We start from the raw sequence: 26840 nt of genomic DNA, 5'->3' as shown, positions 1-26840 counted from the left end.
ACATGTTCCGGCACTTATCCATGTATTAACTGTTTCCATGTTAAAATTCCATGTTATGTCCAAGAACTGATATCTGCTCAGTAATGCATCCAACAGCTTCAAGAAGCTTCTTTTATGGCATTTAGAATCCTGTATTTAAACTAACAACAAGCACTGATCTTCTCTGCAAGTTGAAAATATTTGTAGGTAACTGGAACATAATACAGCTTTAAGTAGGCTTCTATTATCCAAGTAAGAATGCGAGTGGTTTGGGTGTTAACTCCTTACCCTAGCCTTCTACATGCATCAAGACTGGAATCAAGCTCTGGTCTCTCACACTTCCTCCATATTCTTTCTGTCCCCCCTCCACCTCTACAGGTGGTATGGGCAACTTCCAAAAAGAACACAGCTATTTCACTGTGGTATCCCATCTAAAACTGGATATTAAAATCCTTTTCTGTAACCGGTTCAATATGTAGGGCTATGAAAATACTGTATTCAGTTAACTGCAGGAAATTCTTTATTCACTGATTAACGTTTGCCTAAGAACAGAGAAGGAAGTGGGCAAACTGCAGGGCCCAGTCTTCATCTTTCCAAATGTACAGGTAAAGGAGAGGGGGGAGCAACAACCACAGAGTTGCCTTTAAGTATCTTATCCTATCCGAACAATTCTATCAATGGAGGCAACAAACTCCATTTCAAAGGCTCCAGAAAGAACATCCATGTTTGTGTTGTTACAGAACAACATATCCACATAAAAAGTGTACAAATCTGTACAGTAGCAATGTGACATGAAACAACTTTGTGCCATTCTTGCGCTGATTGCTTTACTGACTGCACCCATCTAAACTGTAGATTATACAGAGATGGCTGCAGATCAGATGTACACCTCTCTGCACTACTGAAAAACCACAAGTCACAATGACTACCAAAAAGAGAGAATTCTGCTAAACATTAATATTCCATAGAAGCAAACTTGACTTGGAGTTAAACACTTGATAAGGCAGAAGCAATTACATGAAGAACATCAGGTAGTACAAGAGTTATTTTAAAAGTTTTAGAAGTTAAACTACAATGTTTGAAAACTAAAATATGACAGTCCATTTCCAAAAGTGCTCACTTATTTCCCAACCCCTATAAATCATGCTGTGACCTACTTGCTAAAGTATTTTATAGAAGTGCTGTCTGTATCATTAAAAAAATCAAATTACCATGACATCTAAATGGTATCAAAGACTCCTACTTGTATGTATTTCCATTTTTAACCTACCAATTTCAAACTATACTGTATAAGCTTCAAGTCTTCACACATTCACTGTAAGGCTGCAACACACAGCACTTGCTCATAGAAAGATATTTTCCCCTCTACTTTATGGATGTTTACGTACACACGAGTTAGACGTGAATTTTACTCCCAGGGAAGACCCTTTGATGTTTGGGGCTGGTAGGTGGAAAGCCTACCTAGCTGAGAACATACCTTTACACTTAAGAGCTTATGACATTTAAATCTGTTACTTTTTTTGTACATAGAGACTTTCACAGCAGCCATATTTGCAACAATTCAGTGCAAAGAGGCAACAGCCTCAGGCAGTCGGAATCTAAATTAGGTGCCATCAGCTTCAACTACAGCTGGGTAGTTTTTAGACACTGAAAATGAAAAAAATAAAAAGCTTTTCTAAGTTGACCTGGATAAATTAAATTCACATTCATGTCAAACAAACAGTAGGCTGTAACTAAGTGATTTGTTTATGCAACCCTGTGTAGTGTACTGAAAAACTGATACACCAGGGAGTTAATACAGTTGATTAGACATTCCTGGGGCCAGAAATTATCTGGAAGGGGAAGGGGATTAACGCATGCAATAGGAGTGGCACAACTACATACAATGGCAATACAGTTAAGATACAAGGCATCAATAAACAGGCTGTTCTCAGGTGAAAAATTCACCAGTTAGCGGTAAAGAAGAAACACTGTTTCAAAATACTTTATTGCAGAGCCCAACTAGAACTGACCTTCTAGTCAGACCAAAACCACCTTCTCTATAAGCTACAGGACAGGAGTACTGTTGTCCACACTGTATATACCACCATACTATTACCCTCACAGAGAGTAAGCTCCTTAATGCCTAGAAAAGCTGTCAAACAGGCCCCTCACAGAACCAACAATAGAAAACGCTAAGATGACAGTCAGGTTGCTGATAGCCAAAGTTACTGAACATGCTAGGTCTGCTACAGGATATGAAACTTGTTTCTCTCACTGTAGTTAGTAATTATCCTTGAGATGTCAGAACTCATCTGGATTTACATAAGCACACCTACCTTTGGAAAAACAAGCCTACATAAAAAAAAATGGTATCCCTGTACACCACGCTCATTCTACCAAGACTACAGCAGTTGCCATAAACAATAGCCTCATACATTCAACCTCCTGTGCTACTAGATGATTTTTCTTCTTTCAGCAAACAAATCATTTTTATGGAAATAACTTTTTATATGGATCAGCTTGGTCACTGTGAGAACTGGATTAGATAGGCCTTTGGTCTGATCCAGCAAGACTCTTCTGATGTTTGTGTGAATTGTTGCTAGCATATTTACCTTACTTGCTAAGTAGAATACTACATCATTCCCCTATGTTGGAAGAATGTCCTTGAAATATATATAACACACAGAAACAGATCTTAAAAGCAAGAGTTACCTTCACTGCCACTAGCGATGAAGTCTTCATTATGGCCTCCAAAACATGAGTGAATCGTGTAAAAACCTTGTGTAACACCTTGGTACTTTCTCACTAAAACTCTGTCTTGCAAGTCCCATAAATGAACTCCCTGAGAACAAAGAGAAGGGTGGAGGTAATGTAACATTACACAAACAAATTCAGAACAGAAAAAGCAATCCATTTTATGTGCACAAACAATGGTTTATACCCCAAAGTTACATGAGCAGAGGGTCACTTGCTCAACAGAGATTTCTTGCCTACTCCTCTTCACTGCAGATTGCCTGCACCTCCAGACAGCCTCTGCCTGGCATTGAGGGACCTTCAGAAAAGGCCCCTGAAGCTCAAGTGAGAAAGAGATGCAGTGTGTACAAGCAACTTCCCATTTACACAAGCCGCTTCAGGAGGATACGGAGGTTGTGATATGCAGCCCTAATGGGCACTTGTTTTCCTTCTGCCTCCCAGAAAAATAGACTTTAAAATCTGGGAGGAAAGGGGGTGAGAACATGTGCTTGTACAGTTTCCATGGCAATGCAATGGAGAATGTAGGCAGGACTTTCCTTCTCATTTTTGAGTATGAAAGGCATAAAGCCAACTGGACCACTTACCTGAGTTGCTACGTTTAACAAAGCTAACCGGCCATTTTTCGAGATCGTAAAAGACATAATTGGATGATCTTCTTGTACTCTGAAAAATAACAGAACACAGAAGATGAGAGTCATGGCTTTGTATTCAAAATTAGCATTTCTACCCAATTTAACTGGTCTCATTATACGGAGCCTTGCAGACACATAAGGCCCAATCACATCTACACCGTTTGCCTATTTAGGGCCTAAAAAATAGGGGGGAGCCCAGTTTTAAAGCAGGTGTATGAACAAGACACCATATGGAATTTTAAGGCATCTCAACTCAGTTTCAGTATTTGACAAAGTGTACAATGATCTGTTTATGTAGCACAACATGAAGAAGAGGTAGTTACATGTTTCTGTCTGTAAGGTCCTCAAAGTTATAGCCCCGAATTCGCTGGTGTGTGTCTGATGCCAACACAGTCTTCCCGTCACTCAAGCACCACAGGCATTGCACTCTCACTCCTTCCCAGGAGTCAAGGAGATTACCATCTAAATCCTAGACAGGAAATGCATGCAGTGAAAGAATGAGAAAGGTTGTCTTCATTTAAAGCAAATTGTAACATGAAAAATTTGGGTTATAAAAGCAGTTAGCAATATGTAAGTATGTGCTGCAGACAAGGGAAAATATATTCCAAGACAAAGGTGGTGAACCTGCAGTCCATATCTGGCAGACTTCAGAGCCCCTTAACAATTTGACCGCTAACTTGGTTTTCTATATACAGTGGTACCTCAGTTTTCAAACGTCTCTGTTGACAAACATTTCGGTTTTCGAATGCCGAAACGCTTCGGTTTTCGAACACGCCTCGGAAGTTGTACATGCCACGTAACTTCCGTATTTAGTTTTCGAACGTTTTGGAACTCCAGTCTTCTGGAAAGGATTACATTCAAAATCCAAGGTACCAATGTATCTTCATCTAAAAACTTCCCTTTTTTTAAGGCAGTGCTGTAGACTTCCAACACACTAGTTTCAATCTCTCCACCTAGTCCAGCATAACAACAGGGGTACAGATCTTTCCCTGAATTTTTCTTTTGGCTTTTTTTTTTTTTAACTTTGCAGAAGGATCCTTTCTTGTTTCCTATGTCTTACCAAAACCTAATAAACGATGGCACCACACATGAGCAAGAAGGGGATCTTTTCAAAGAGGCTTTATTTTTGCTTCAGATAAATATGCTTAGTATTTCACAGGAAGAAAAACACTCAGCAAATTCCAAATGGTAGGTTTCTACTACAGGTTATACTTGCGAGGCTTTTTACTGTGAAAAGAAACCCTTACAAAAAACCCTTACAGCTATGCACAGCTACCCACGCAGAACATAGAACCACAGAGACAGCATTAAGTGCAAAGTCTACAAGAAACTGATGGCACTTTGCATTGTAAAAACAGTACTTACACACTGATAGAACTGTCCACGCTGCCCTCCAGTCACAAAACGTTTTCCATCTGGATTCCAGGCCACACTTGTTAAACTATCTTCATGAGACTGACTCATCTTTGTCCTCAGCTCCCCTGTCTGTAGGTGAAGAAGTATAAAGTAAAGCCAATGAAAAACTTGCTTAAGAAAGCAAATTTATAACCTTTACTTACATTTTTAACCTGCTTCATAAATTCAGGGCAGCTTACAAATAAAGACTAGAGACACTAAAATAAACAAACATACATACATACAGTGGAGGCTGCCACCCCTGCTCACACTCTTATCGGCAGCCACACAAACTGCAACGTGACAACAGCCTTACATTGTTGCGTATATAGGATATATACACATACATAGTAACTGATGACATCATTGGAATACTGCTGGTAATAATGAATAGAAATCAATAATCTGTTCTATATAGATAACCATGTTTTAAACAGATTTTCATCTCCAAGAATAGCAGGGGCTCCCCTTCAATAATATCAATACTTCAATTATGGTTCCTGTGAAAACACTATTAATTAAGACACTCTATCAACCAACTTCATATTAATAACCCTTACTTGTACATTCCAGAGCCAAAGCTCAGAGCAGTCATCTGGACCACAGGCAACAAGGTAGTTGTCATCTGGACTCCAAGCAATGTAGGAAACACCATATGCATGGCCTTCCAGTGTCTTGAGCAGTTTTAGCTGGTGTGTATCCTTTAAAAAAGAAAATATTGCAACAATGGCTATCTGGGTTGTTACTGAGATCTACCTGCAGTTTTAAGCAGTTGTCTTTAATGCCTAATCTCTTGCTGCCTCCTCCCAAAACAGTTTAGGAAACCAACATACCAAGGGCTTGTTTACCAGTTCCACCTTACCTCAGGGAAGACACACACTCATTTTCTGCCTACTTGACAGAAGTGTAGGAAAGGCTGTACCAGGGCAAACCAAGAAAGGAGGTACACAGGAAGCCATACAAAGCAACACAGAACCGCCTCCCCATTCTGGTTTAACAACATTCTTGGAAACCAACTAATGAAAAGCAAAATACTTTCAAACACAGATAGACATTAGGGCGATAAGCAGAAGTACTAGTGAAAGGAAGGCTATGGACTAGCAAATGTAAACCTTGGGCATAATAACCGTTTGCACCTTTTGCTCCTCAAAGATTTTTGCCTCGTTTTTGTATGTTCTAGGGCTGGGTGATGTTAGGTTTTCAATACTGTGATGTATCACTAACCAAGCAGCGCAGTTTGGCGATAAATCACAAAGTTGAAACAAGATGCATTGGCACCAACCGGCAAGGCGCGGGGTGAAACTGCCTCAGCTGTCAACAGCAGGAGCTGAGTCGCTTTCACTCCAGCGTCTCGCAGGCTGGGGCCAGCTGCATTGGAGAGGCTCCTGCCCCCAGCTGAGCAAGCCCCAATGTCCCTGCTGGTTGCGCGCAAGCAGCAGGGACCTCGGAGCACCTTTCTGAGGCTCCTGGCGCTGGCTTTGGGTATAGGCGAGCTACCCCACTCGCTCGCCCCCCACTCCCCAAAGACGGACCAGGCGGCGTCAGCCAAGCCCACAGAGACTATCAGGACTGGAATTGTACAATGCCATTCTATGCATGATTACTTAGAGGCAAGCGACAATACAGTGATTGTGGTGGCCTCTAACTTAGGTAGCTTTAAAAGGGAGTTAAAGATATATATATTCTATTAATTTGTCTACCAATAGTCACAAAGGCTACATGCAGCCTCAGATTCAGAGGTGGTATACCTCTTTGTACCAGTTACTGAAAAGTAACAACAGAAGAGGGTATTATCTTCTTGCATTGCTTGTGGGCTTCCTAAAGGCACCTAACTAGTCACTGTTGAAAACAAAAAGCAGGATCTGATGGATTCTTGGTCTGGTATGCATAGATTTCAGGCTAGGTAATGTAATTCAGATTTTGGAAGGAGCTACTATTAGGTCCAGTGGCAAAGAATCCTTCAGATCAGGGTTTCCCAAACTTGGGTCTCCAGCTATTTTTGGACTACATCAAGGATGATGGGAAATGTAATCCAAAAACAGCTCGAGACCCACATTCGGGAAACACTGCTTCAGATGTTGATGGACTCAACTTCATCAGCTCCAGCCAGCATGGCCAATAGTTAGAGATGATGGGACTTTGAGTCCAGCAACACTATCCAACATTTCAGTCAAATAACCATTCATCAACAGGCTTCATCAATTAAGTTATAAAGAGTGCAAAATGCAGATACAAAGTAAAAAAGGAATGTTGAAATTTTAGCAGAATTTTAGAAGACACGAAAGGAGCCACATTACGGGGAAGAACAACACATCTATCCAAGACCATTGACAAGTCTCACCATGCAACACACTTACTGACTTTTAAGATTACAACAGACTGACTGAGATAAGTATCTCCCATTCTAAACAGGCTTTTTTCCCAATACAACCCACTCCAGGAAACTAATCAAAGTATTGGTTGAACAATTGAGCAGAACATAGCCTAAAACACAAAACTGATGCAAACAGAAATACACCAAGGCATTTAGGAAATAAAGTAATCCACTAAAAATTAAAGCTTAATGACTAAGGAGTGATGTGCCAAATTTTATGCTTGTGTGTCAGAAGATTCTGGCGCACAAATTTACAAACTTACTGGATCAACCTGCCATATAATAACAGTTGTATCCTTAGATCCTGTTGCTAGTTTAGTGCCGTCATTTGAGAATTTACAGAACCACACTTCATTACAGTGCTCTGTAAGTATCTGCTGTGTGTAACATGGGAACTGTTTCCTAAAAATACAAACAAAGAAAGGATTATATAGTAGAATCATAGTCATTTTACTTGCGCAAATACATATCCCAATAAAGCATGGATTCGAAAGTAGGATTTTACAAATATACAATATGCAACTTCTTGTTGCTATAGCACCTTAGTTTTTGATGCTGTTATGCTGGCTCCTATTTGCATGATGACTATACCAGGTATCAGTCATGAACCAAATAAGCATGCAGCTAGTTGCATGCATTTAAAGAGCCTTTGGGTCAAACAGCAGCCTCCAATAGTGCAAAGCAAACTGGACGCAAAATTCATTAGACTTTCAAAAGCAGTTTGCAATATCACATGAGGGTCTGCTTGACACCAAACTCTTGTATATGTCTAAAAGGAGCTCTTTGGCTCATGGCATTGCAAACAGGGCCCCAACCCTGACTGGCATTTGAATGCTAGTTTGGACTTGCTACCCAATATTTTATGGTGATTTTTAGGAATTGAGGGAAAGGATTCTTAAAAAGTAAGAACCAAGGATGTTAGGGACAAGCAACAAATCCTAAATTGTTATTTATTTATATAAAAAAATTATATACTGCTGCGTCATAAAAATTTATCACAGCAGTTTACATCAATATAAGACCAAACAATAAAATCATAACAAGTTAAAAACAAGCATCAATGGGCCATTGTGTGGTGTGTGTGTGGGTGTACTCTTAATTGCCTACATAGGCCTGGAAAAATAGAAAAGTTTTCAGCAGGCATTTAAAAGTTGGAACAGAAGGGAGTTGATTGAATGTCTATTGACAGGGTGTTCCACAGGGCTGAGCTCATGTCATTAAAGCTATCATTCAGTGATACTGGAACCTATTATTGCAATCCTGCACATAACTAGTCTGCTTAGATCTCGGAGTTCATTGGGATTTAACACAATAACTGTGTAGAATGGCAGTCCAAGCTCCTAAATATATTGAATCCCATGCACACTTATCTTTTAAGTAAGCCCTTCTGAACTGAACAGGGCTTACTTCTGAATAGATGTGCATAGGATTGCAGTTAGGACTGAAGCCAAGACCATCAGCAATAAGTTCTGAAACTGAAAAAACTGCCAGAGATTTGAAATTATTTTGACTATTTTAGGATCCTTACACTTAGATTTACTGCTATATAAAGACTACTTCTCTGTTCATATTGTTAACATGTTTCTAAATTGACCAAGTACTTTCACAAACGTTCCAAACACCCCCTAACACTGCAAAAATACAACATTCTTAACAAGTCAGCTGCCTAAGAAAATTGCTCTTTAAAGCCTTCATAAGAGAGTAAAAATTATTTAAAGGAATGTTGTTACATTAAAAGATATTTCCATTCTCATTAAAATGAAGCAGTTCTCTTACCTACTGCAAACATGGTCTATCAGCAGTGATACAGAATCTAGATTATTATCTAGTTTGGTATTGTGATAGAGGCACCGGTCCCGTTGTAGTTCCACAGCCTGACGCAGTAAATTCTGCAGACGCCTTGGGGGGAGCATCACTGATGGTGGTAGGTAAGCTTTAAAAAATTAAAGAGAGTATTTCAGAGCAATCTTATAAGAAACAGCATGTAAGAAATCTGATATTCACATACTGGCCAGTATCAGATTTAAGGGTAATTTAAGCTAAAAACTACCCATAACTTTGGGACATTAATAAAATCCTCTCACATTGACCTTAACTCAACCTTTGCTGTTGCAAAGAAGCACAAGATTGTTTAAATGCCAATAAAATTATTAAGAAAATGCTAGTTACTACAAGTCAGTTCCCAAACTCTATCACACAGCAACATGGTATCTTATTAGGTGTCACTGATATGGAAGTAAAACACAGAAAATAGCAGACTACATTATACTTTGATTTTATGAGACACTTAAGTCACCATTATGCAGAATTATGCTATCCTAATTACAGCTAACAATTCTTAAACCATTGCATTTCCCCCTTCATAAATTTCCCCCTTAAAAGTAGGTCTCCCCAACCTACTACCCTTCCTATGTTTTGACCTACAAATCCCATCAACCTCAGCCAGGAAGGATCCAACACATATGATGGGAACCCAGTTAGGGAAGGAAGATTTAGAGTGAAATATACTAGATAAACAGATGAGCAAACATTGCATGCCCAGTGGAAACTAAGTTTTTTCTTACTCTGGAGTTTGTCCAGAAGTCTAGATCTGGAGGTTGTGCCTTTCCCTTCCCATTCTGCTTTTGCACGCAGGTCTTCTGCATGACTACACATCAGATATCTGTTTGTATATAAAAGAGAAACACATGAGATTACGTATTTCGGAAATACTGACCTTCCCCAACTGCAACAGCATTTCAACCAAAAGAGCACATTTATTCTTCTTTGGAGCAAGAAAAAGGGAGATGGCCTTAGTAGAAAAGCTATTAACACCAGACTTTATGTTAAGTCTATATGGCTTAAACTTCTGCTTTCACTGTTTAATAAAGCTCTAATACATATTTTTTTAAAGGAATTTAGCATATCTAGTTAAAGACGCTGCTCAAGTATGCAGTTGGTGGGAAGGAAGCAGAGCCATGAGAATTCAAAGGCATGTTCCTGAAACTGCTTTTAAAAACTGTTTGACAGGACTTCCCTTATATAGATCAATGAAAAAATCCCACGGAGTTCAACTTCCAGCACCAATCAGTAACTGATCAGCTCAGATGTTCTGTCTACACAACTGATCAGTCTGTGTTCTGGTACACACATTTTCCCCTTGAATCTCCTTGAGAAATGTCAGGATGTGAAGATAAAAGCACATTAAAATCTCAGAATGCAAATGATTAAAGGTTTTTACTAAGTAAAAATGCAATTCTATTTAATAAGAATGTATTAATTTCATGTTTAATTTAGAAATAATGTGAGAGTTCTGAAAGGAGGCATCCAGGAAGTTCTTCTTTCTACAGGAGTTTTCCCAGGTGGATGTTTACTTTAATAAAGACTAGTGGAACCTGCAACAAAACACTGCAGTGCTGAATACTCCTATTCACAGTTCCTGACATGCTCCCCATCCCACCCCAGTTTTCTGTTTCTTTCACCTCATCAATTAGCATTCTGTGCAGACTGAGCATGCTCAGTCCTCAGAGAGCTGTTTGAGGGTTTCACCTTTCCTTTAGAGAAAATAAGTTTGACACTTCTGCAAATATGGACGTTCCTCTCAGCCTCTTGTATGTGGGTGATGCTATTTCAGTTATGCAAGGATCAATGCTTGGATAATAAGTTTACTATTGAGATATATTCAATAATGTAGAATCATATCCTTTTGGCATGCCTCTGCTTCAGGAATCCCAGAAAACACTAGCACTGGTGTAAAACTGGTAGTAGGATCGTATGAAATTCAAGTCAAAAGTTATTTAGTTCAATGGGATTTAGTCTTGAGTAAACATGTGATTGCAACCCTAAGTACTTACCCACTGAGAATGTGAATGCGCTCTGTGTTGTATTTCAGTGGTGTCAACTCACAACGCAGAACTTGAAGTGCCTCCAGAACCTTACCATCCTCAAGATACTCTAGGTACTTTTGCTGCAGCAGCAAAAACTTCATCCTCTGACATGACAGAAAGCAGCAGGTCAGGTGGGGAGAAAAGGATGACTGAAATTTCAGAAAACATTTGAGCCTAAACAAGGGAGTATACACCATTCCAATTTGCCTTTTCAATACATTTGCTCTCATGACATAGGAATGCTTTGAACAGCCTTTTAGCATTTGCAAGACACACTGATTCGTGCTGTTTAAGTCATCAAGCTGCAAGAATACACACTTGATGGAACCCCAGATTATCTTCTCAATCTTCCTCCAGTTTCCTACATCAAGTACCCATACTCTCAAACAATCCTATTAAGCTAGGGATGGGAATCCTGCCCCCTGATTATCACTCTAGGTACAATGACACTACAGAACACCAGCCCAGTAGGGATCTGCCCAGAAACTAGATTTATACAGAGCATGTAGGACCTCCAAATATATTATATGCAAAGGCAAACATTGCTTGTCTGCAAAACAAAACACAGACCCGGCTTAACTTGATGTATATATTTTGGTCTTCATGGAAAGCAAAGATTATCCACTCTCTACATTCAGAACTCACTTAGCAGGCATGTCCATGGAAAATATATGCGGCTTCAGCGGCAATGTTACCTTCATATATTTTAAAAATTGGACCTCTCATTGATAGCCATGACCAACATAACAAATTCATGAATTTAAGGTAAGGGGGAAGAAAGGAGAAAAATATTTGGCACAGATTACTGAAAGCTCAAGTGGAAGTAGTGTATCATTCGTAGCATGGCATTGCAATGTATTATGCCTGTCTCTCACCTGGTAGCAAACAATGTCCTCCCCCATGCCCCAAAAGTCTCAGCTCAGAAGAACTGCTGAATTATACTTTTGACCCAGGGGCAAGGAGTGGGGAAGATGAGGTGTGAGGGACAAAGGAGTTTATTCTGTTACGTATACTTAGGCTTTGATACCAGTAGTGATAAGCATCAATTTTTGAATATCTGTTTGCGTTTTAAGTTATTGGAAACGATTCCTTACGAACAGTTTCTTGTTCTTTTTATTCAAACTTCCATTATTTAAAGAAATTTATGCATCATTTGATTGTAAGAAAATCTCTAAGTGGTTTACAAAAACATATACAATGAAACATCGAAATAGAAAACAGTTAGGAACAGGTATTTTAAAACATTCAGAAGATTATAAAAATCAGTAGTAGTTAGAAAAAGATGTAACTTCTACATGTCTGGATGGGCCTGCCTAAACAAGAATGGTTTTTATTTTTTAAGCAGGCGCCAAAAAGACTATAGTGAAGGCGTATGCCTGATGTCAATAGAGAGGGAACTCCAAATGGTAAGTGCCATCATACTAAAAGATCAATTTTGTCTAAGTGTGGAATCAGTATTATGTGGCACCAGTTAACATTGCCAGTTCTGCAGATTGAAGAGATAAGAGTGCATATATGGGTTAGGCAAGTAGACTGGTCCCAAACTGTTAAGGGACTGTTAAGGGAATATACTAATGGTAATGCTTTGAAGGTGACCTAGTAGCTGGATCCAGAACCACTCCCAAACTGCATACCTGTTCCTTCAGAGGAGTGCATTCCCATTTAAGTTGCGTTGGTTCCCCCTGTGAGAAAAGTGACGTAACAAATATAATACATTTTCTGGACATGGGACCTACTCACTCACATTGTCTGTCTTACAGGGATACAGGCTCAGCATATTTTTTGTCATCTTTACCACCATTGCATTCAGGCACCAAACACAGCCTCTCTTGATTCATATGTTATGGAGAAACAGAGCCAGGTATCATAAGTGCAATGAAAAGCACCTTGCCCCCAAACTTCTGACCGCTCCCAGCAACTTCATCTATCTATCTATCTATCTATCTATCTATCTATCTATCTATCTATCTATTAGTGTGCCTGGGGATCAAAAAGCACTCTCTCAGTACTACTCTCTGGACCTGGTTCCATAGGTTAGACCAGAATCACTGTGACACAGTGCCCCCAATTCCCAATCCATAGAGCTGGTCCATGAGGATACCATAATCAATGGTATTGAAAGCCATGGAGAGATCAAGAAACAGCAGCAAGATTGCACCTAGATTGAAACAAATTTAAATAATCTCCATAATCCAAGAATGCTTGCAGCTGCCCCACCACAACTCTCGCTACTACATTCCCCAAGAAAGGGTTATTTGCAACTGGTTGATAGTTTTTCCAGTCCGAGGGATCCAGGGCTGGTTCCTTTAGGAGAGGCTGTACCACTGCCTCTTTTAAGGCAAAAGGCAACACTTCCTTATATGCAACAAAGTATTAACCATGCTCTGGACCCAAGCCGTCAAACTTCCTCTGCTAGGTTTAATAAGCCAGGTGGGACAGGGGTCAAAAAGGCACAGGGGTCAGGAGTATACTTGCAAGCACTTTATCCATGTCATCTGATTGCATAAGCTGAAACCAATCCCACAACACATCACTGACAGTGCTACTGGATACTTCATCTGGAACTGCAATAACTGCACAGTCAAGGTCACCCTGAAGTTGAGCAGCTTCATCCTCAAAACGTGCAGCCAGTTGGTCAAAGTAGGTACGTGAATGATCCTGTTAACCACCCATTTTCTCTCGTGATTTCATAGCAAGACCAGGGCTCCAACAGGACCACCAGCTTTCTCTGCTGGAACCCATCAAGTTCCACCCATCTCTAAGGGAGGGCCATCCAAATGGGCCCACCACCCTAACAGAGGAAGTTGCCACTACTATTCCAGGCTTCATCATTAGCTGGTGAAATGCATTGCAAGGGAGTGCACTGCTCCCCACTATCTTTGGGTCTATGGACCGCAATAAAGTTGTGGGGGGGGGGTAAAGACTAAGGGTGTGCCTTTCCCAAAGAGTATGACTAATGAGTATTTGAGACAGCTCCATGGTTGTCATGAAGATCTTGAAGTTCTGAGCCAGTCCAACAGCAGCCTCTGCATGGATACTAAAGTCATGCAGGACTATTGTCCTGCAATCTACCAACACCATCATACCACAGACCACCTTGGTCTGGAATGCCACTGGGTAACAAAGTGGTTGATAGACCAGCAACATCCCCAGCCTGTTTCTCTGGCCCAACAGTAGGTACATACCCTTTAAGCCTATCTCAAGATAAAGATGTTTTCTGGTAAAGGAAATCGTGCTTCTATGAACAATAGCAACACCTTGCTCAGACCTCATGTCTAACCTGGTGCTGTACTGAGTACCCAGGTGGGCATAGCCGAGTTGAATGGGGTAGCTTGTGGGCCATGACCCATGTCTTGGTAATGCATACCAAGTCATCCCTTGATCATCCATGATCAAGTTGTGGATGAATATGGCCTTATTAATGATGGACCTGGCATACAATAACAGCACCACCACACCAGAAGGCTCTACAAACCAAACTCCTAGGTCTCCATCCCAGAATGTGGTCAGCCACTCCACTACAACTATCCCTTCCCCTGCCAAACACCATTTCTGAAATTGGGACAATATCTTTGCAACTCCCTATTATCTGCCCCCCCCACCTTCTAGCACTATACAGCTTTGAGGTTAGGGCCACAGGTAATAAACAAAGGTCCAGCTGTAGGCATATTCCACTGTTAAGTGAAATACAGTAATTTCACCACCTCTCTCTTTGTATCTCACTCAGGGGGGACCCACCAAGCCAAACATCCACTCTCCCAGGCTCTCACCCTGGGTAATGGTCACATGCCTGTCTCCCACAGTGCATGGCCTACAATTTCATATCCTGATTGACAGGAGACACCCCCTCCCCTCAGTGATAACCTAAAGGGGAGAAGAGATTCCTTTTTATGTCAACCCATTTGGGAACAACCACACCACACGTGGCAAGAGTCTGCTGTAATAAGGCAGGCTAAGAACCACACCCTAGCTGCATGCACTCAGCCAGCCAGCAATCAAGCAGTACTACTCACTGCAATCAGCACAAACACTCTCTTACCTGCAGGAAGATATGTAACAGGACAAACAAACTGATGCAGGCAAAACTCCCCCTCCCTCTCTCTGTCTTGCTGTCTGGGAGAAAAACCAGAAAGGGCCAACCAGTCCCTCTCTGCTTATTCTTCCTGTAGGTCTGCTCCCCGTTAGTAGTAGTAGTAATAATAATAATAAATAAATCTTCCAACAATAATCTTCCAACAAAAGATTAAAAATACATTAAAACATCAGTCATTAAAAACTTCCCTAACAGGGCTGCCTTCAGATTGTCAAGCAATTGTGACATACTCACAAGATGATTACATGCTTATTTTTTATGATATAAAGGAATATCTGTATTTCAATAATTTAATAAAACAAAGCAGAATTTAACTATTAACCCAACAATGTAATTTGCTATTATTCTTTCTATTTACAAAGCCACCAATTGTATCCTACTAGCAACTAATTATTTTTAAAATGAAATAGTGACATCAGTTTTAACTTCAAACCTGCAAGAATCACAATGCCCCCAGATTAAAGACAATTGCATATTTGATCAATGCTAACTACTGTCATCCTTACTTTGGCAGCCCATAAACTTATGATCATTTGCCTTTCAACTCCCACATTGTTTACACTATGGCCCTTGATGATGAAACTGCAGAACTTTACGCAAGAGTTTTGTTTAGTTCCTGAATCAGGAAAAACAAAAAGGCTCCACCTTACATATTTTGTTCTGTGTTAACATCACCAGACACATAACCTTTACATTAAAAACAAAACATCCCACTGTTTGCTTTATGTCTTATGTGTATCACAGTGAGAAAAACACATAACCAGTTTCTTCTAAAGACAGAAGGGTTCCTTCTGTTCATGGAACAGCTGGTGATATAAAGAGTTAAACTTCTCATGTACAAGTTAAACCATAGGATATGGCATTGGTTCTTGAATGTATGGGCATTTAGGCAAACATACATATGCTGTATTGCTGAAAATCAAATATATCACACCTTTAAAATGAAAGGGAACACCTACTTCAAGAACCACCATCATGCAGACTCTCAAACTCCAAACCACTTCTTCCCTTAAAACTGAACTAATTATTTCAGTCACATGGACAAAAATAAGGATATACTCTGAATCAGGATCCATAGCGTTAGATCCTATTTCAATGTCAAAGCTCAGTCTTGGAAATGTAAATACCCTCAGAGCATGTACACAAATAACCAGCCTCCTTATGTCTGGTATCAAGAAGAGTATCTTTCATGTTCAGTAAAGGGACCCCTGACCCTTAGGTCCAGTCGTGACTGACTCTGGGGTTGCGGCGCTCAACTCGCTTCACTGGCCAAGGGAGCCGGCGCACAGCCTCTGGGTCGTGTGGCCAGCATGACAAAGCCGCTTCTGGCAAAGCAGAGCAGCGCACAGAAACTCCGTTCACCTTCCCGCCAGAGCGGTACCTATTTATCTACTTGCACTTTGACGTGCTTTCAAACTGCTAGGTTGGCAGGAGCAGGGACCAAGCAACAGGCGCTCACCCCGCTGCGGGGATTCGAACAGCCGACCTTCTGATCAGCAAGTCATAGGCTCAGTGGTTTAACCCACAGCGCCACCCGCGTCCCTTCTTTCATGTTTAGAGGTGTCTAAGTATGACAACCAGACAGGTTTGACACCCCATTTTAGAATATTCACTAAAAATGTCCCCTTCGACACAGCCCAGGCTTGCTTTCTACCACTGATAAATCACAGGCAGGCTTGGGGTGTGTGTGTGTGTGTGTGTGTGTGTGTGTGAGAGAGAGAGAGAGAGAGAGAGAGAGAGAGAGAGAGAGAGCACACACTGCACCTCCCTTTACCTTACACCCAGTTTCCTACCATCCTTTTATAATATTGAAGTAATTTTTCAAGATACTATTCCTGCCTCCATAAAGTCAAACTCAATCCAAGCAGATATCCTTTCCTTTAAGATACTCACTGAAATGTGTTAATATCTAATTTTTGCACACCCCTAGCATTTCAGAACACCGCGAAAGAGACAACAGATTATGGACTGCTGTTCTGTGCTGTTTTGTTATCTTGTCATTGCTTGTTCTGTGGTTTTATTTTATGATTTCAATGTAACCAGTACTTGTTTTGACTGTGACTTTTTTTTACTAAATAAACTACAGAAGAAAGGGAAGGAAATGGAGGAATGTCACAATTAAAACAAGTACAAAGTAAACAGGGGAGGAATGTGCAATTATTGCAGCGACATGTACAAATGGTCTCATTTATCAAGGTGGAAATGGGGGCGCAGCAGCACAACACAAGGGAGCAAAGTCCAAGACTGAGACAAGGCCTGATATGCCATTCAAACTCAAGACAGCGGAGGGTGCAATGGGGAGAGGGGAGAAAGTCACAAAATAAGGAAGGCTTAAAACAGTATAGGCTGCTAGGATTCTAACCACAAAGTCTGAAGTTAGAGAATACATAGACAAATGAAGTGCAGGAGGTAAGATAGAATTCTTTTTTAAAAATGAAAACAAATAAAATTGATTAGAAGGGAAGATTTTATATGCAAACATAAGGCATCTTCACACTGATTAATTGCTAAAAATTACACCCATAACCCTCTTGTATGAAAGAGAACAAATCAGAAGTCAGTTTTAACACAGAAAGTCATATACAATGGATTTTATCATTGTACAAGCTATGAACCATGAATATTTTTAGATTAATGAGAGTTGCAACATTTATTGTTTCAATCAGTAGGAGAAATTGACAGGCAGATTTTGATAGACTAAAAAGTGTCCTGGTTAGCAATTTTTTAAAAATCTGATTTTTAATTTTTTTAAAAAATATTATTGCTACATAAAATGTGTGCATCGCCTTAAAAAAATGCACCTGCTTTAGAACTATTGTGATTTTTTCTCATATGCAGATTTAATTAATTGCTCAATCAACACTTAAAATTAACTAAGATTTCTTTAATGAGATCACAGCTGTAGCACCAGCCAAGGTCTAGTATAGTTTGCTTCCCAACACATGGAAACAACATTGCACTCCCTAGCTACTGGCAGTCCTTATTTTTTAAAATATCCAGATACCTGATCTGCCATTGAATGTTTTTGCTTCGTATCCTTGCATGTCCTGAGAGTAAGCCAAACAGAAATCTTTTAATTCCACTATTGATCTCCTGTCTCTGGGCAGTAATAAATTCTGGACCATGTGTACTGGCTCCAAATACATTCCCAGGACCATGTAAAAGGTTGGCTTTAACCTTCAAAGCCTTACACTGCTTGAGACCCCAATACTTTACTGAACACCTCATCTCATATGAGCTACCCAGACTCAGAGATCAGCTTCAGAGGCCTTTCTCAGAGTGCACCTGTCGGTTTCAAGCCAAAAGTCAGAGGAATTGGCCACCCTCCAGGTGCCCGGCTTGAATCCTTGTTGACCTCCCTGTCTGCGACTCCCGGCAAGATCAGGCGAGATCTCAATCGGCGATCCTTCCCAACGTGAGAAGAACACACCATTCCTCCCCTACCATTCCCAGGGAGGGGAGAGAGACAGACAGAAATGTATTTACATGCCTTTATTTCTGTCCTTCCAGCAGTACAGAGAAAACGTGACTGCACTCCCTCATCACCAACAGCAGAGAGAGAATACTCCTCCCATGTACTTCCAGTACAGGGTCATGTGACACTCTGAGCTAACATCCGGTGCTCAGTACACTGAATAGGCTGTCCCTTTGTTCCCATGGTACAGTCCCATTTATCAACATCCTGTTTGGCTTTCCAGCCACCTGGAGCTCGCTGCAGCATTGCTCCTTTTTCGTAACAGCACCTTCCCACAGACATTCAGAGAGTGGCAAGTGCTAACCCCCCAAAGAGACAAACCAGGTGCCGACATTAACATCTTTTATTCTAAATATTTGATTCTTAACAAATATTGCCATTATTGAAAAGGAATTATTTAGTACATGTTTTTGAAGGTGGGGTTTTTATCACTGTACTGAAAACCATCATATAATAATAATAATAAATAATAATAATAATTTTTTATTTATATCCCGCCCTCCCCAGCCGAAGCCTGGCTCAGGGCAGCTAACAACAATAAAATAATACAACATTCTAGAATCATTTCATTATAAAATTAATTCAAATCAAATTAATGGCAAATTATGTTCATTTGCAGTGTTTTAGTTTATTACTTTGTTTATTGTTCATGTATTTTTGAATTGTATTATTTCTTCTTCTCCTTAAGACTCTTTGTACAAGGCAAGGAATCATTAACATTCCAGTGGTGAAAAAGTCATGGCAATTATGCAAACAGAAGTTTTGAATTTGGCTTTGTGACCATATAAAAGTGTTTAGTTACAAACATATGTATAAAGCAAGCCATTTGTGTGTATGTTAAGTCAGGAAATACAGTGGATGCTCGGGTTGTGAACGTGATCTGTGCGGGATGCACGTTCGCAACCCACAGCGGTCCGTCTGCGCACACATGGGTTGCGATTCGGCGCGTCTGCACATGCGCGACTGCCAAAACCTGGAAGTAACCCGGTACTTCCAGGTTTTGGCGGGTCCGAAACCCCCCCAAAAAAGTAACCTGAAGCGTCTGTAACCCAAGGTATGACTGTATCTGAATTTCTATGAGGAAAGAGAAACTTGATTTCATTATATAAATTCAAATTCATCAGCTGACTCATGGGAAGGCCTCATATGGTTGCATTCCAAAGGGACAGCCAGTGGCTGATGTCATCACACAGCTCACTCTACAACTCCCTACCTCTGACTGACTCCTGTGTGAGTCGAAGGGCATTTGTTCTGGTTCTTCAAACTGGAATGATACAGTTGTCACTAACTGTATCCTCTCCCCCATTTCCTTTGCTGGCAGAAAGAGCTCCACCCTTCATTCCAGAACAGTAGAGTCTCTCTTCAAAAATTAAGCATCCTTGATTAACCTGGTTAAAATGATTCCACATACACAATATACATGCACTTGTGTGAATTCAGAAGTGATTATTCAAAATTGAATACAGGTGCCCTCCCATTTACACATGATCAACTCACACTCAACTTCATCATAGACACACGGCACTGGGAAATAAATAATCTGATTCAAACCTGGAAATGGTGGGAGATGGAAAGTCCTCGTGGCTCGCAAGGAGACCCTCCCTGGAGCCTGGTGCAGGACATCAATGAGGGCAGAGGAAACCTCGAAGAGACTGGAAATGCAGCAGGGCTTTGTGTAGGCTCCTCAGGCTCCCCTCCTAACAGCTGATGTGTGCAATAGTGCAGCAGCCGCCTTTCCGTGCTTCCTTCAGCTGGCCCCAGAGATACAGTACAGTCATACCTCAGGTTGAATGTGCTTCAGGTTGAGCGCTTTCGGGTTGCGCTCCGCGGCAACCCAGAAGTAACGGAGTGCATTACTTCTGGGTTTCACCGCTCGCGCATGCGCTCAAAATGACATCACGTGCATGCGCGGAAGTGGCAAAACGTGACCCGCGCACGCATGCACGCCGTCCTGTCTTACGTTCCATTCAGGATGCGAACGTGGCTCTGGAACGGATCCCGTTCGCATCCCGAGGTACCACTGTATTTTCCTGGGATTTTATTTCAAATAGTTTAGTTACAGATTTACAGGTACCTCTCCCCATACCATCTACAGAAATATGATTATCATTCCAGACTGGGTATTATTTAATATGGTTATGTTTTATTTGCCCTGCCTTTAGTTAGATATATTACTGAATTCTGTAAATTGCCTATGGTTCCCTAATAACTGAGAAACTAATAATTTTTAAAATATGGATACATATCAACCATTTTTAAAGCCTTGTGTACACTGAATAGCGTGCTGTCAGGGCCTAAAGATGCCTATAGGTTCCCAGGGAATTTTTAAAACTTGTTCTGTAAGCATAAATCAGAAAGAGGTATGTGCCAAATGGTACGCATACTTTTAAAATTATCTCTTGGCAATTACAACTTTAGTCTCTAAAAAGAAGAAGAGTTTGGATTTGATATCCCGCCTTTCACTCCCTTTAAGGAGTCTCAAAGCGGCTAACATTCTCCTTTCCCTTCCTCCCCCACAACAAACACTCTGTGAGGTGAGTGGAGCTGAGAGACGTCAAAGAAGTGTGACTGGCCCAAGGTCACCCAGCAGCTGCATGTGGAGGAGCGGAGACGTGAACCCGGTTCCCCAGATTACGAGACCATTGCTCTTAACCACTACACCACACTTCAGCCTGTGAATAGTTACATAGAATAATAGAATTACTGAGTTGGAAGGGACTCTGGGGGTCATCTACTCCAACCCCCTGCAATGCAGGAATCTCAACTAAAGCATCCATGACCAAGTGTCAAATCAAGGTTGAAACAAATGAAATGCATCCAAGGACAACACAGCCCCCCTTTAGTCCACATGTGCTTACTAACCTTCTACATCCAGGGATAGCCAATGTGGTGCTCTCCAGATGTTATTAGAGGCCATCAGGTCATAATAGCATGGTCAATCATTAGGGAAGATGGAGACTGCAATACACCAACATCTGAAGGGTACCATGTTGACCCTCAAGATGTTACCCTTTCTAGAATAAGGAATTTTAAAATGTAGGCTTTATCCCACAGCTCACAGAAAGTCTGTTTTTCAAAATTAAGACAAAAACTTCCCATATCCAAAGCTCAACTTCAAAACAGGAATACAAAACTCAAACTCTCATGAAGATTTTAGCAATAAAACACAAATTGGTGCTCTTATTGCAGGCCCTCAAATAACAATAACCTGGAGGAAGTGGAAACAGCCTAAAAATATTCCCGTTTCAAAATCTGATGGCAGGTAAGGTATGAGAGTGCATGCCTCCCCAATATCCATTATAATTATAGCCATTCATCTAGGATTTAAAAAGTCTGGAAAGAATGAGGGTAACCTAACCTAATATTCCACTGCATTTGGAGGCACACCCATTACAGAATCTCTCCCAATACTGTCACCATGCACAGGAAGCAGCATATGTCAAGTGTCAGAAACCTGTGGCTGTCCCAATGACCTCTCTTCTAGTGCAGTTCACTACACTTCACACTCGAAGACTATAGAACATGAAGAACAGCCGCTACAATAATGTGTAAATGAGAAAGCAGCACAGGACTTTTGGCTTGGAACTAGACTCCTACATCCCTGAAACACACTATACACCTGAATACACTTGGAGATTGTTCAGAATTGATTACAAGTTTATTAGTTTTATACACAATAAAGCACAATGTCTTTCAGAAGAAATTATTTAATTTGCGATAATTATTAGATTATATCTGAAAGATTATTAATGGTGGATTGAAATAGAATTAAGATATTATCAATATTGTATCAGTAACATCTTAATACAGTGGTGCCCCGCAAGACGAATGCCTTGCAAGACGGAAAACTTGCTAGACGAAAGAGTTTTCCGTTTTGGAGGTGCTTCGCAAAACGAAGCTCCTATGGGCTTGCTTCGCAAGACGAAAATGTCTTGCGAGTTCCTGCGGGTTTTTTTTCCTTCCCCCCCTTTTTCTAAGCCGCTAAGCCGCTTATCCGCTAAAAGCCGCTAATAGCGTTAATCCGTCAATGGGCTTGCTTCGCAAGATGAAAAAATCGCTAGACGAAGAGACTCGCAGAACGGATTCTTTTCGTCTTGCGAGGCACCACTGTATAAGAACGATGCATTTTCTATTTTGTTATTGCAATCCAATTAATAGACTTGGATCAAAGTGGTATAACTGAATATCCAGATCAGGCATAAACCCATGAGGTGGCTTTGGGCAAGTAGTAGTTCTCCATGTTAAATCCACAGATAGCAATGATCACCCTCAGGGGCATATATGTTAAATAATATACGATACTTAATACAACATTGAAAATGATGAACACACATGGCTACTTTAGCCCTTTCCTGCCATGCCATATCCATTAAGTAGCATTCAAGTATGCCATACTCAGAATAGACCCATTAGTCTGAGTCAATAATTTCAATGGTCTACTTATTGGATTAATCCTGTTTCCAACAGCAGTATAGGATTTAAAACAAAATATTAAAATAACTATTCAGAGAAACAGAGGAGGTTATTAAACTTCAGATAATATTTTCTATCACTAGAAGATGTACTGGGGCATATATATAGGTGACTATATATAGACCCATGATCATCCTAGCTGATTAATTCTAGATTCTTGATCCATGTATTGCCCTCTCTGCAGTCTTGCTTTTCAAAGTCATTTGTTGAACAAGTGGTCACTCAGCTAATCCAAAAAGACAAATGGAAAGAGCTATCATTTTTTCTGGAGTCTCTCCCAATCCACCATTCAGCCTGGGTATGACAAACACTAGAGTGAACCCATCAATCTTGTTAGTCCTTTCTGTAGCTTTTGATACCAACTGATCACTACTGACATGACTATGGGGTCTGATTAGCGCTGTGATGCTGCTCAAGTGTTCCATTTTCTTTTCGTTTTTATAAGAACATGTAAGAAAGTGAAAGGACTATTTGTTATCCCCTTAGAAGTTTTCCAAGTGGCCTCCTGCAAGGTAACTGCGCAAACTGATTTGAATACATGGTGTCACGGGTTATAAGCATGAGCCAACTCATGGGCACCTCACTCAAAACCTGCAATCTTATTGCTCTGTTGGGCATGACTGAAAACACACACAAGGTAGTATATATCTGAATACCAGATACTTTGAATGTTTAGCAGGAGGAGGACTGCTGTATTCATGTCTCACTATTAGACTGTCCCGGGAGTTCTGGCTGGCAACTGTTAGAAATAGGATGTTGGCCTGATTGCTTGCTCTGGGATGGCTCTCTTCATGATACTGGATGTTAGCAAGCCAAATGAAAAAGAATCTACACAAAGCCGTAATGACCACCATTGGCAGATAGTACAAATGAGGCGGGGTGGAGAAGAAGGAGAGACACACTTCACTGACAACAATTCAGTCTCCCTTGGTCACTTAAGTCTACAGCCTGGATAGCTTTTAGAATTTTAAACTGTAACCTGCCTAGAGGCCTACTAGTGAAGGGAGGGTAATAAATATTATTATTAATAATAATATCTATGTTGGCCTTTAGAGCCCCAATAAATGTACCTGTATGTTTGACTCCATTGTATAATAAATACATTCACACATTTTTGGCGTCAACCTAAAAAGTGGAAGATATGAAGTAAACCCTAGTAACTTCTGGCATAATTTACTAAACATTTAAGACTGCTGTGCATGTAGTACTTTGAGAAAGTTCTATTAAACTCAACAGGACTTATTTATAAAGAACCACCCACAGAATCAGGCTGCAGAGCCCTAAGCAGCTTGACCCAAAATAACTGCAATATAAAATTTTCCCAATCTCACATGAGATTGTTAGCTTGAAAGGTCAAGCTATTAACCATCATGATACCTTATTGTTTATTATCAGATTTGTTTGCATATGCAGGGGATTTCTCTGTAATTGCTCTAATTTAGGATTCCTTTCCTGAAGATCTACTATCGCTCAGCCCTAAACATCTTTTGAAAATATTGTGAGTGTATACATGTAGCACGTATGCATGTGCGTGCGCACACACAGGCTCTGATGCTAACTTTGCTTGCAGGAGGAGTTCGTACTTCATCATTCATTTTTCTTTTATATTTTGAAATATATAATCTATAGTCTTCTAGATGAGGTGTGTACAAATTTAATATAGGAGAAAAAGAATACAGCTCCTAAATACTGCTTTTTAAATAAAGTTTACTATACATCTTCCCATATTAATTCTTATTTTGATTCACCAGCAATTATATAGTAGGACTGTTCAAAGAAAGGTCCAGCTTGAAAACACATTCCAAATTCATAGATTCTTTTATCAACGTTTTGAGGTACCTGGAGCATCTCTCCCATTTGTAAGTTATATGCTTCTCATAGTTATTTCATATTTCAATTTATTGTGAAGGCTTAGCTGTCAGAACAAATAAGCAACACAGAAGTTGTATACAAAAGGAAAAGTGATGGCACAATGTAAAATCAAAATGTGCCATCATGAAAGCAATATACTAGATATTATAAAAAAAGACCATAACGTTGTCTAACTGCAGCATTTGCTAAAACAGCTACTTTAGCAGTTTCACCCCTGTTGCCTGCATCTAGCAGATACATAGTTTTAAATTGGATTGACCAAACTATAATCCAAATATAAAGACTTAGTCATGTATATCTTTTGGGTCTTCTATTACAAAGAAACACCTAAGGTGAGAAGTATTCCACCCCTTAACTTCTCTCTCTCTCGTCTTAACACCTATGGATCCCCCCCCAAAAAAAGACCCATAAAATATCACCAGAGGCATCAGTTGAAATCCCAATAAATTAAATGTCTTTCTGTTGTGTGTTCTAATGAGAAACCAGTTGTTCAAAATAGAAAGGCAAACACCTATTTTCTAGGAAAAATACTCTGGTTTTCATTCTCAGAATTTTATTGTGAAATGTTCTGAATAATATTTAAGGATAAATTTTATTCTCAGAAATCTGAAGGGGACAAAGGTACTACAGTACAGGTCTTTTAATTAAAAAAATTAAAATGTATTAATGTATTTCTTATTCATCTTATCTACATTTGTACATAAATGGAAATACCAACCTCTCCCAATTACTTCAATACACTTTCCCAAAATTGCTTTTTTGATATATTAATGGTGAAAACACTCTTTGCTCCAATAAATATAATACTCAAAAGAATGCCAGTCCACTTCTATGCAATGTCCTCAATAAAAGCACAAGATTTTACCTCAATTTATATTCACCTCAGTTACATTATTTATTCCTACACAACTCTTGCACTTTATAGCATTTGTTTGTTCTGTTTGGTTATATTATCTAAGTGCTGACTATCATATTATCAGCTGTCCATTCTTAAAGTAACACAGCTCTACTTGTCTGAGAGGAAAAGTTTATGCATGATTAGACTTTGATTTGATTAAAAAGAACAAGATACAAATACTTTCAGGCAGCAACTGAAGTTTAACAAAACATCTGTTTTTCCATACTTCATTTCCTGTCTGATGGGGGAAGGGAAGAGAGAACAGGAAAATATCCTTTTGACAACAAATAAATCAACCAGAAGAAAGCTAAACCAACATCAACCAATTCCTCACTGTTTTCATAGTCACTTTTGTAGTAATGCTGTATTTTCCACTTGAATAAGAGGAAAAATACACCACTATAATGACAGGGCAGCTGAATGTATGAAAAAAAATCAGGGTTGCATCCAACTGAACCATACTCTGAGGAAAGCCCCTGAAATCAAAGTACTTACATTACATTACTAATTTGAATTTATTTGAATGGGTCTACTCAGAGTATGACTTAGATGCATGCAACCCTCAGTACAGAAGAGTTTGGGTGATAGGAGTGGTTAAGAGAGTATTTCATGCTTCCTGTAAACACAATACATTGTCTCCCTTATTTTGTGTGTGTGCGCACACAATTGTTTTAGTTCCAATGTATAAATTTGAGCTATATCATCTCAATGAAATGATCAGAAGCTGGCCTTGTTTTAATTAAACAGGAAACTACAGAGAATGACCCAAGTTCTAGACAGCTACATAAATGCAAAAGTCAGCTGAAAAGAGTACTGTTTGCTGTCAGTCATTGCATTTCACTAATGTTTATTCAAATATGCCACTTCACAGAGACCATATATCATCCCCTGAAAGGATACCCAGAACAATTTCACTCAAGAACAGATTAAAGAGTTGAACACAAAAATGTATACATTTCTCATCAGTGACTTACAAGAGATACTTATATATCTATGCCCACATTGCTGCAGGATGTTCAAATACACTCATGACATGAGAGAGACATG

The 26840-nt window shown here is 39.9% G+C and overlaps 2 protein-coding genes across 4 annotated transcripts in view; one reads left to right on the top strand and one right to left on the bottom strand.

Annotated features, from left to right (window-relative positions):
* The window catches only part of LOC128411079 (calpain-2 catalytic subunit), a 268506-nt gene that overhangs the window by 223593 nt on the left and 18073 nt on the right, over positions 1 to 26840 (top strand). The gene's annotated exons all lie outside the window — the stretch shown is intronic.
* WDR26 (WD repeat domain 26) overlaps positions 1 to 26840 on the bottom strand; it is a 36828-nt gene that overhangs the window by 7158 nt on the left and 2830 nt on the right. Inside the window, exons 4-13 of one of the 3 annotated variants that reach the window (XM_053383069.1) lie at positions 12617 to 12664; positions 10950 to 11086; positions 9681 to 9778; positions 8893 to 9049; positions 7380 to 7518; positions 5303 to 5443; positions 4713 to 4832; positions 3671 to 3816; positions 3300 to 3378; positions 2674 to 2803 (exon numbers count right to left, since the gene is read on the bottom strand). In XM_053383069.1, coding sequence (XP_053239044.1) covers positions 2674 to 2803; positions 3300 to 3378; positions 3671 to 3816; positions 4713 to 4832; positions 5303 to 5443; positions 7380 to 7518; positions 8893 to 9049; positions 9681 to 9778; positions 10950 to 11086; positions 12617 to 12664 — 1195 coding nt within the window. Of the gene's footprint in view, positions 1 to 2673; positions 2804 to 3299; positions 3379 to 3670; positions 3817 to 4712; positions 4833 to 5302; positions 5444 to 7379; positions 7519 to 8892; positions 9050 to 9680; positions 9779 to 10949; positions 11132 to 12616; positions 12665 to 26840 lie in introns of all 3 variants that reach the window. The other 2 variants (XM_053383070.1, XM_053383071.1) reach the window with 2 other exon arrangements.

This window comes from Podarcis raffonei, chromosome 3 (genome assembly GCF_027172205.1).
Source record: "Podarcis raffonei isolate rPodRaf1 chromosome 3, rPodRaf1.pri, whole genome shotgun sequence".
NCBI classification, from domain to species: Eukaryota; Metazoa; Chordata; class Lepidosauria; order Squamata; family Lacertidae; genus Podarcis; species Podarcis raffonei.
This window is presented reverse-complemented; position numbering and strand designations above follow the sequence as displayed.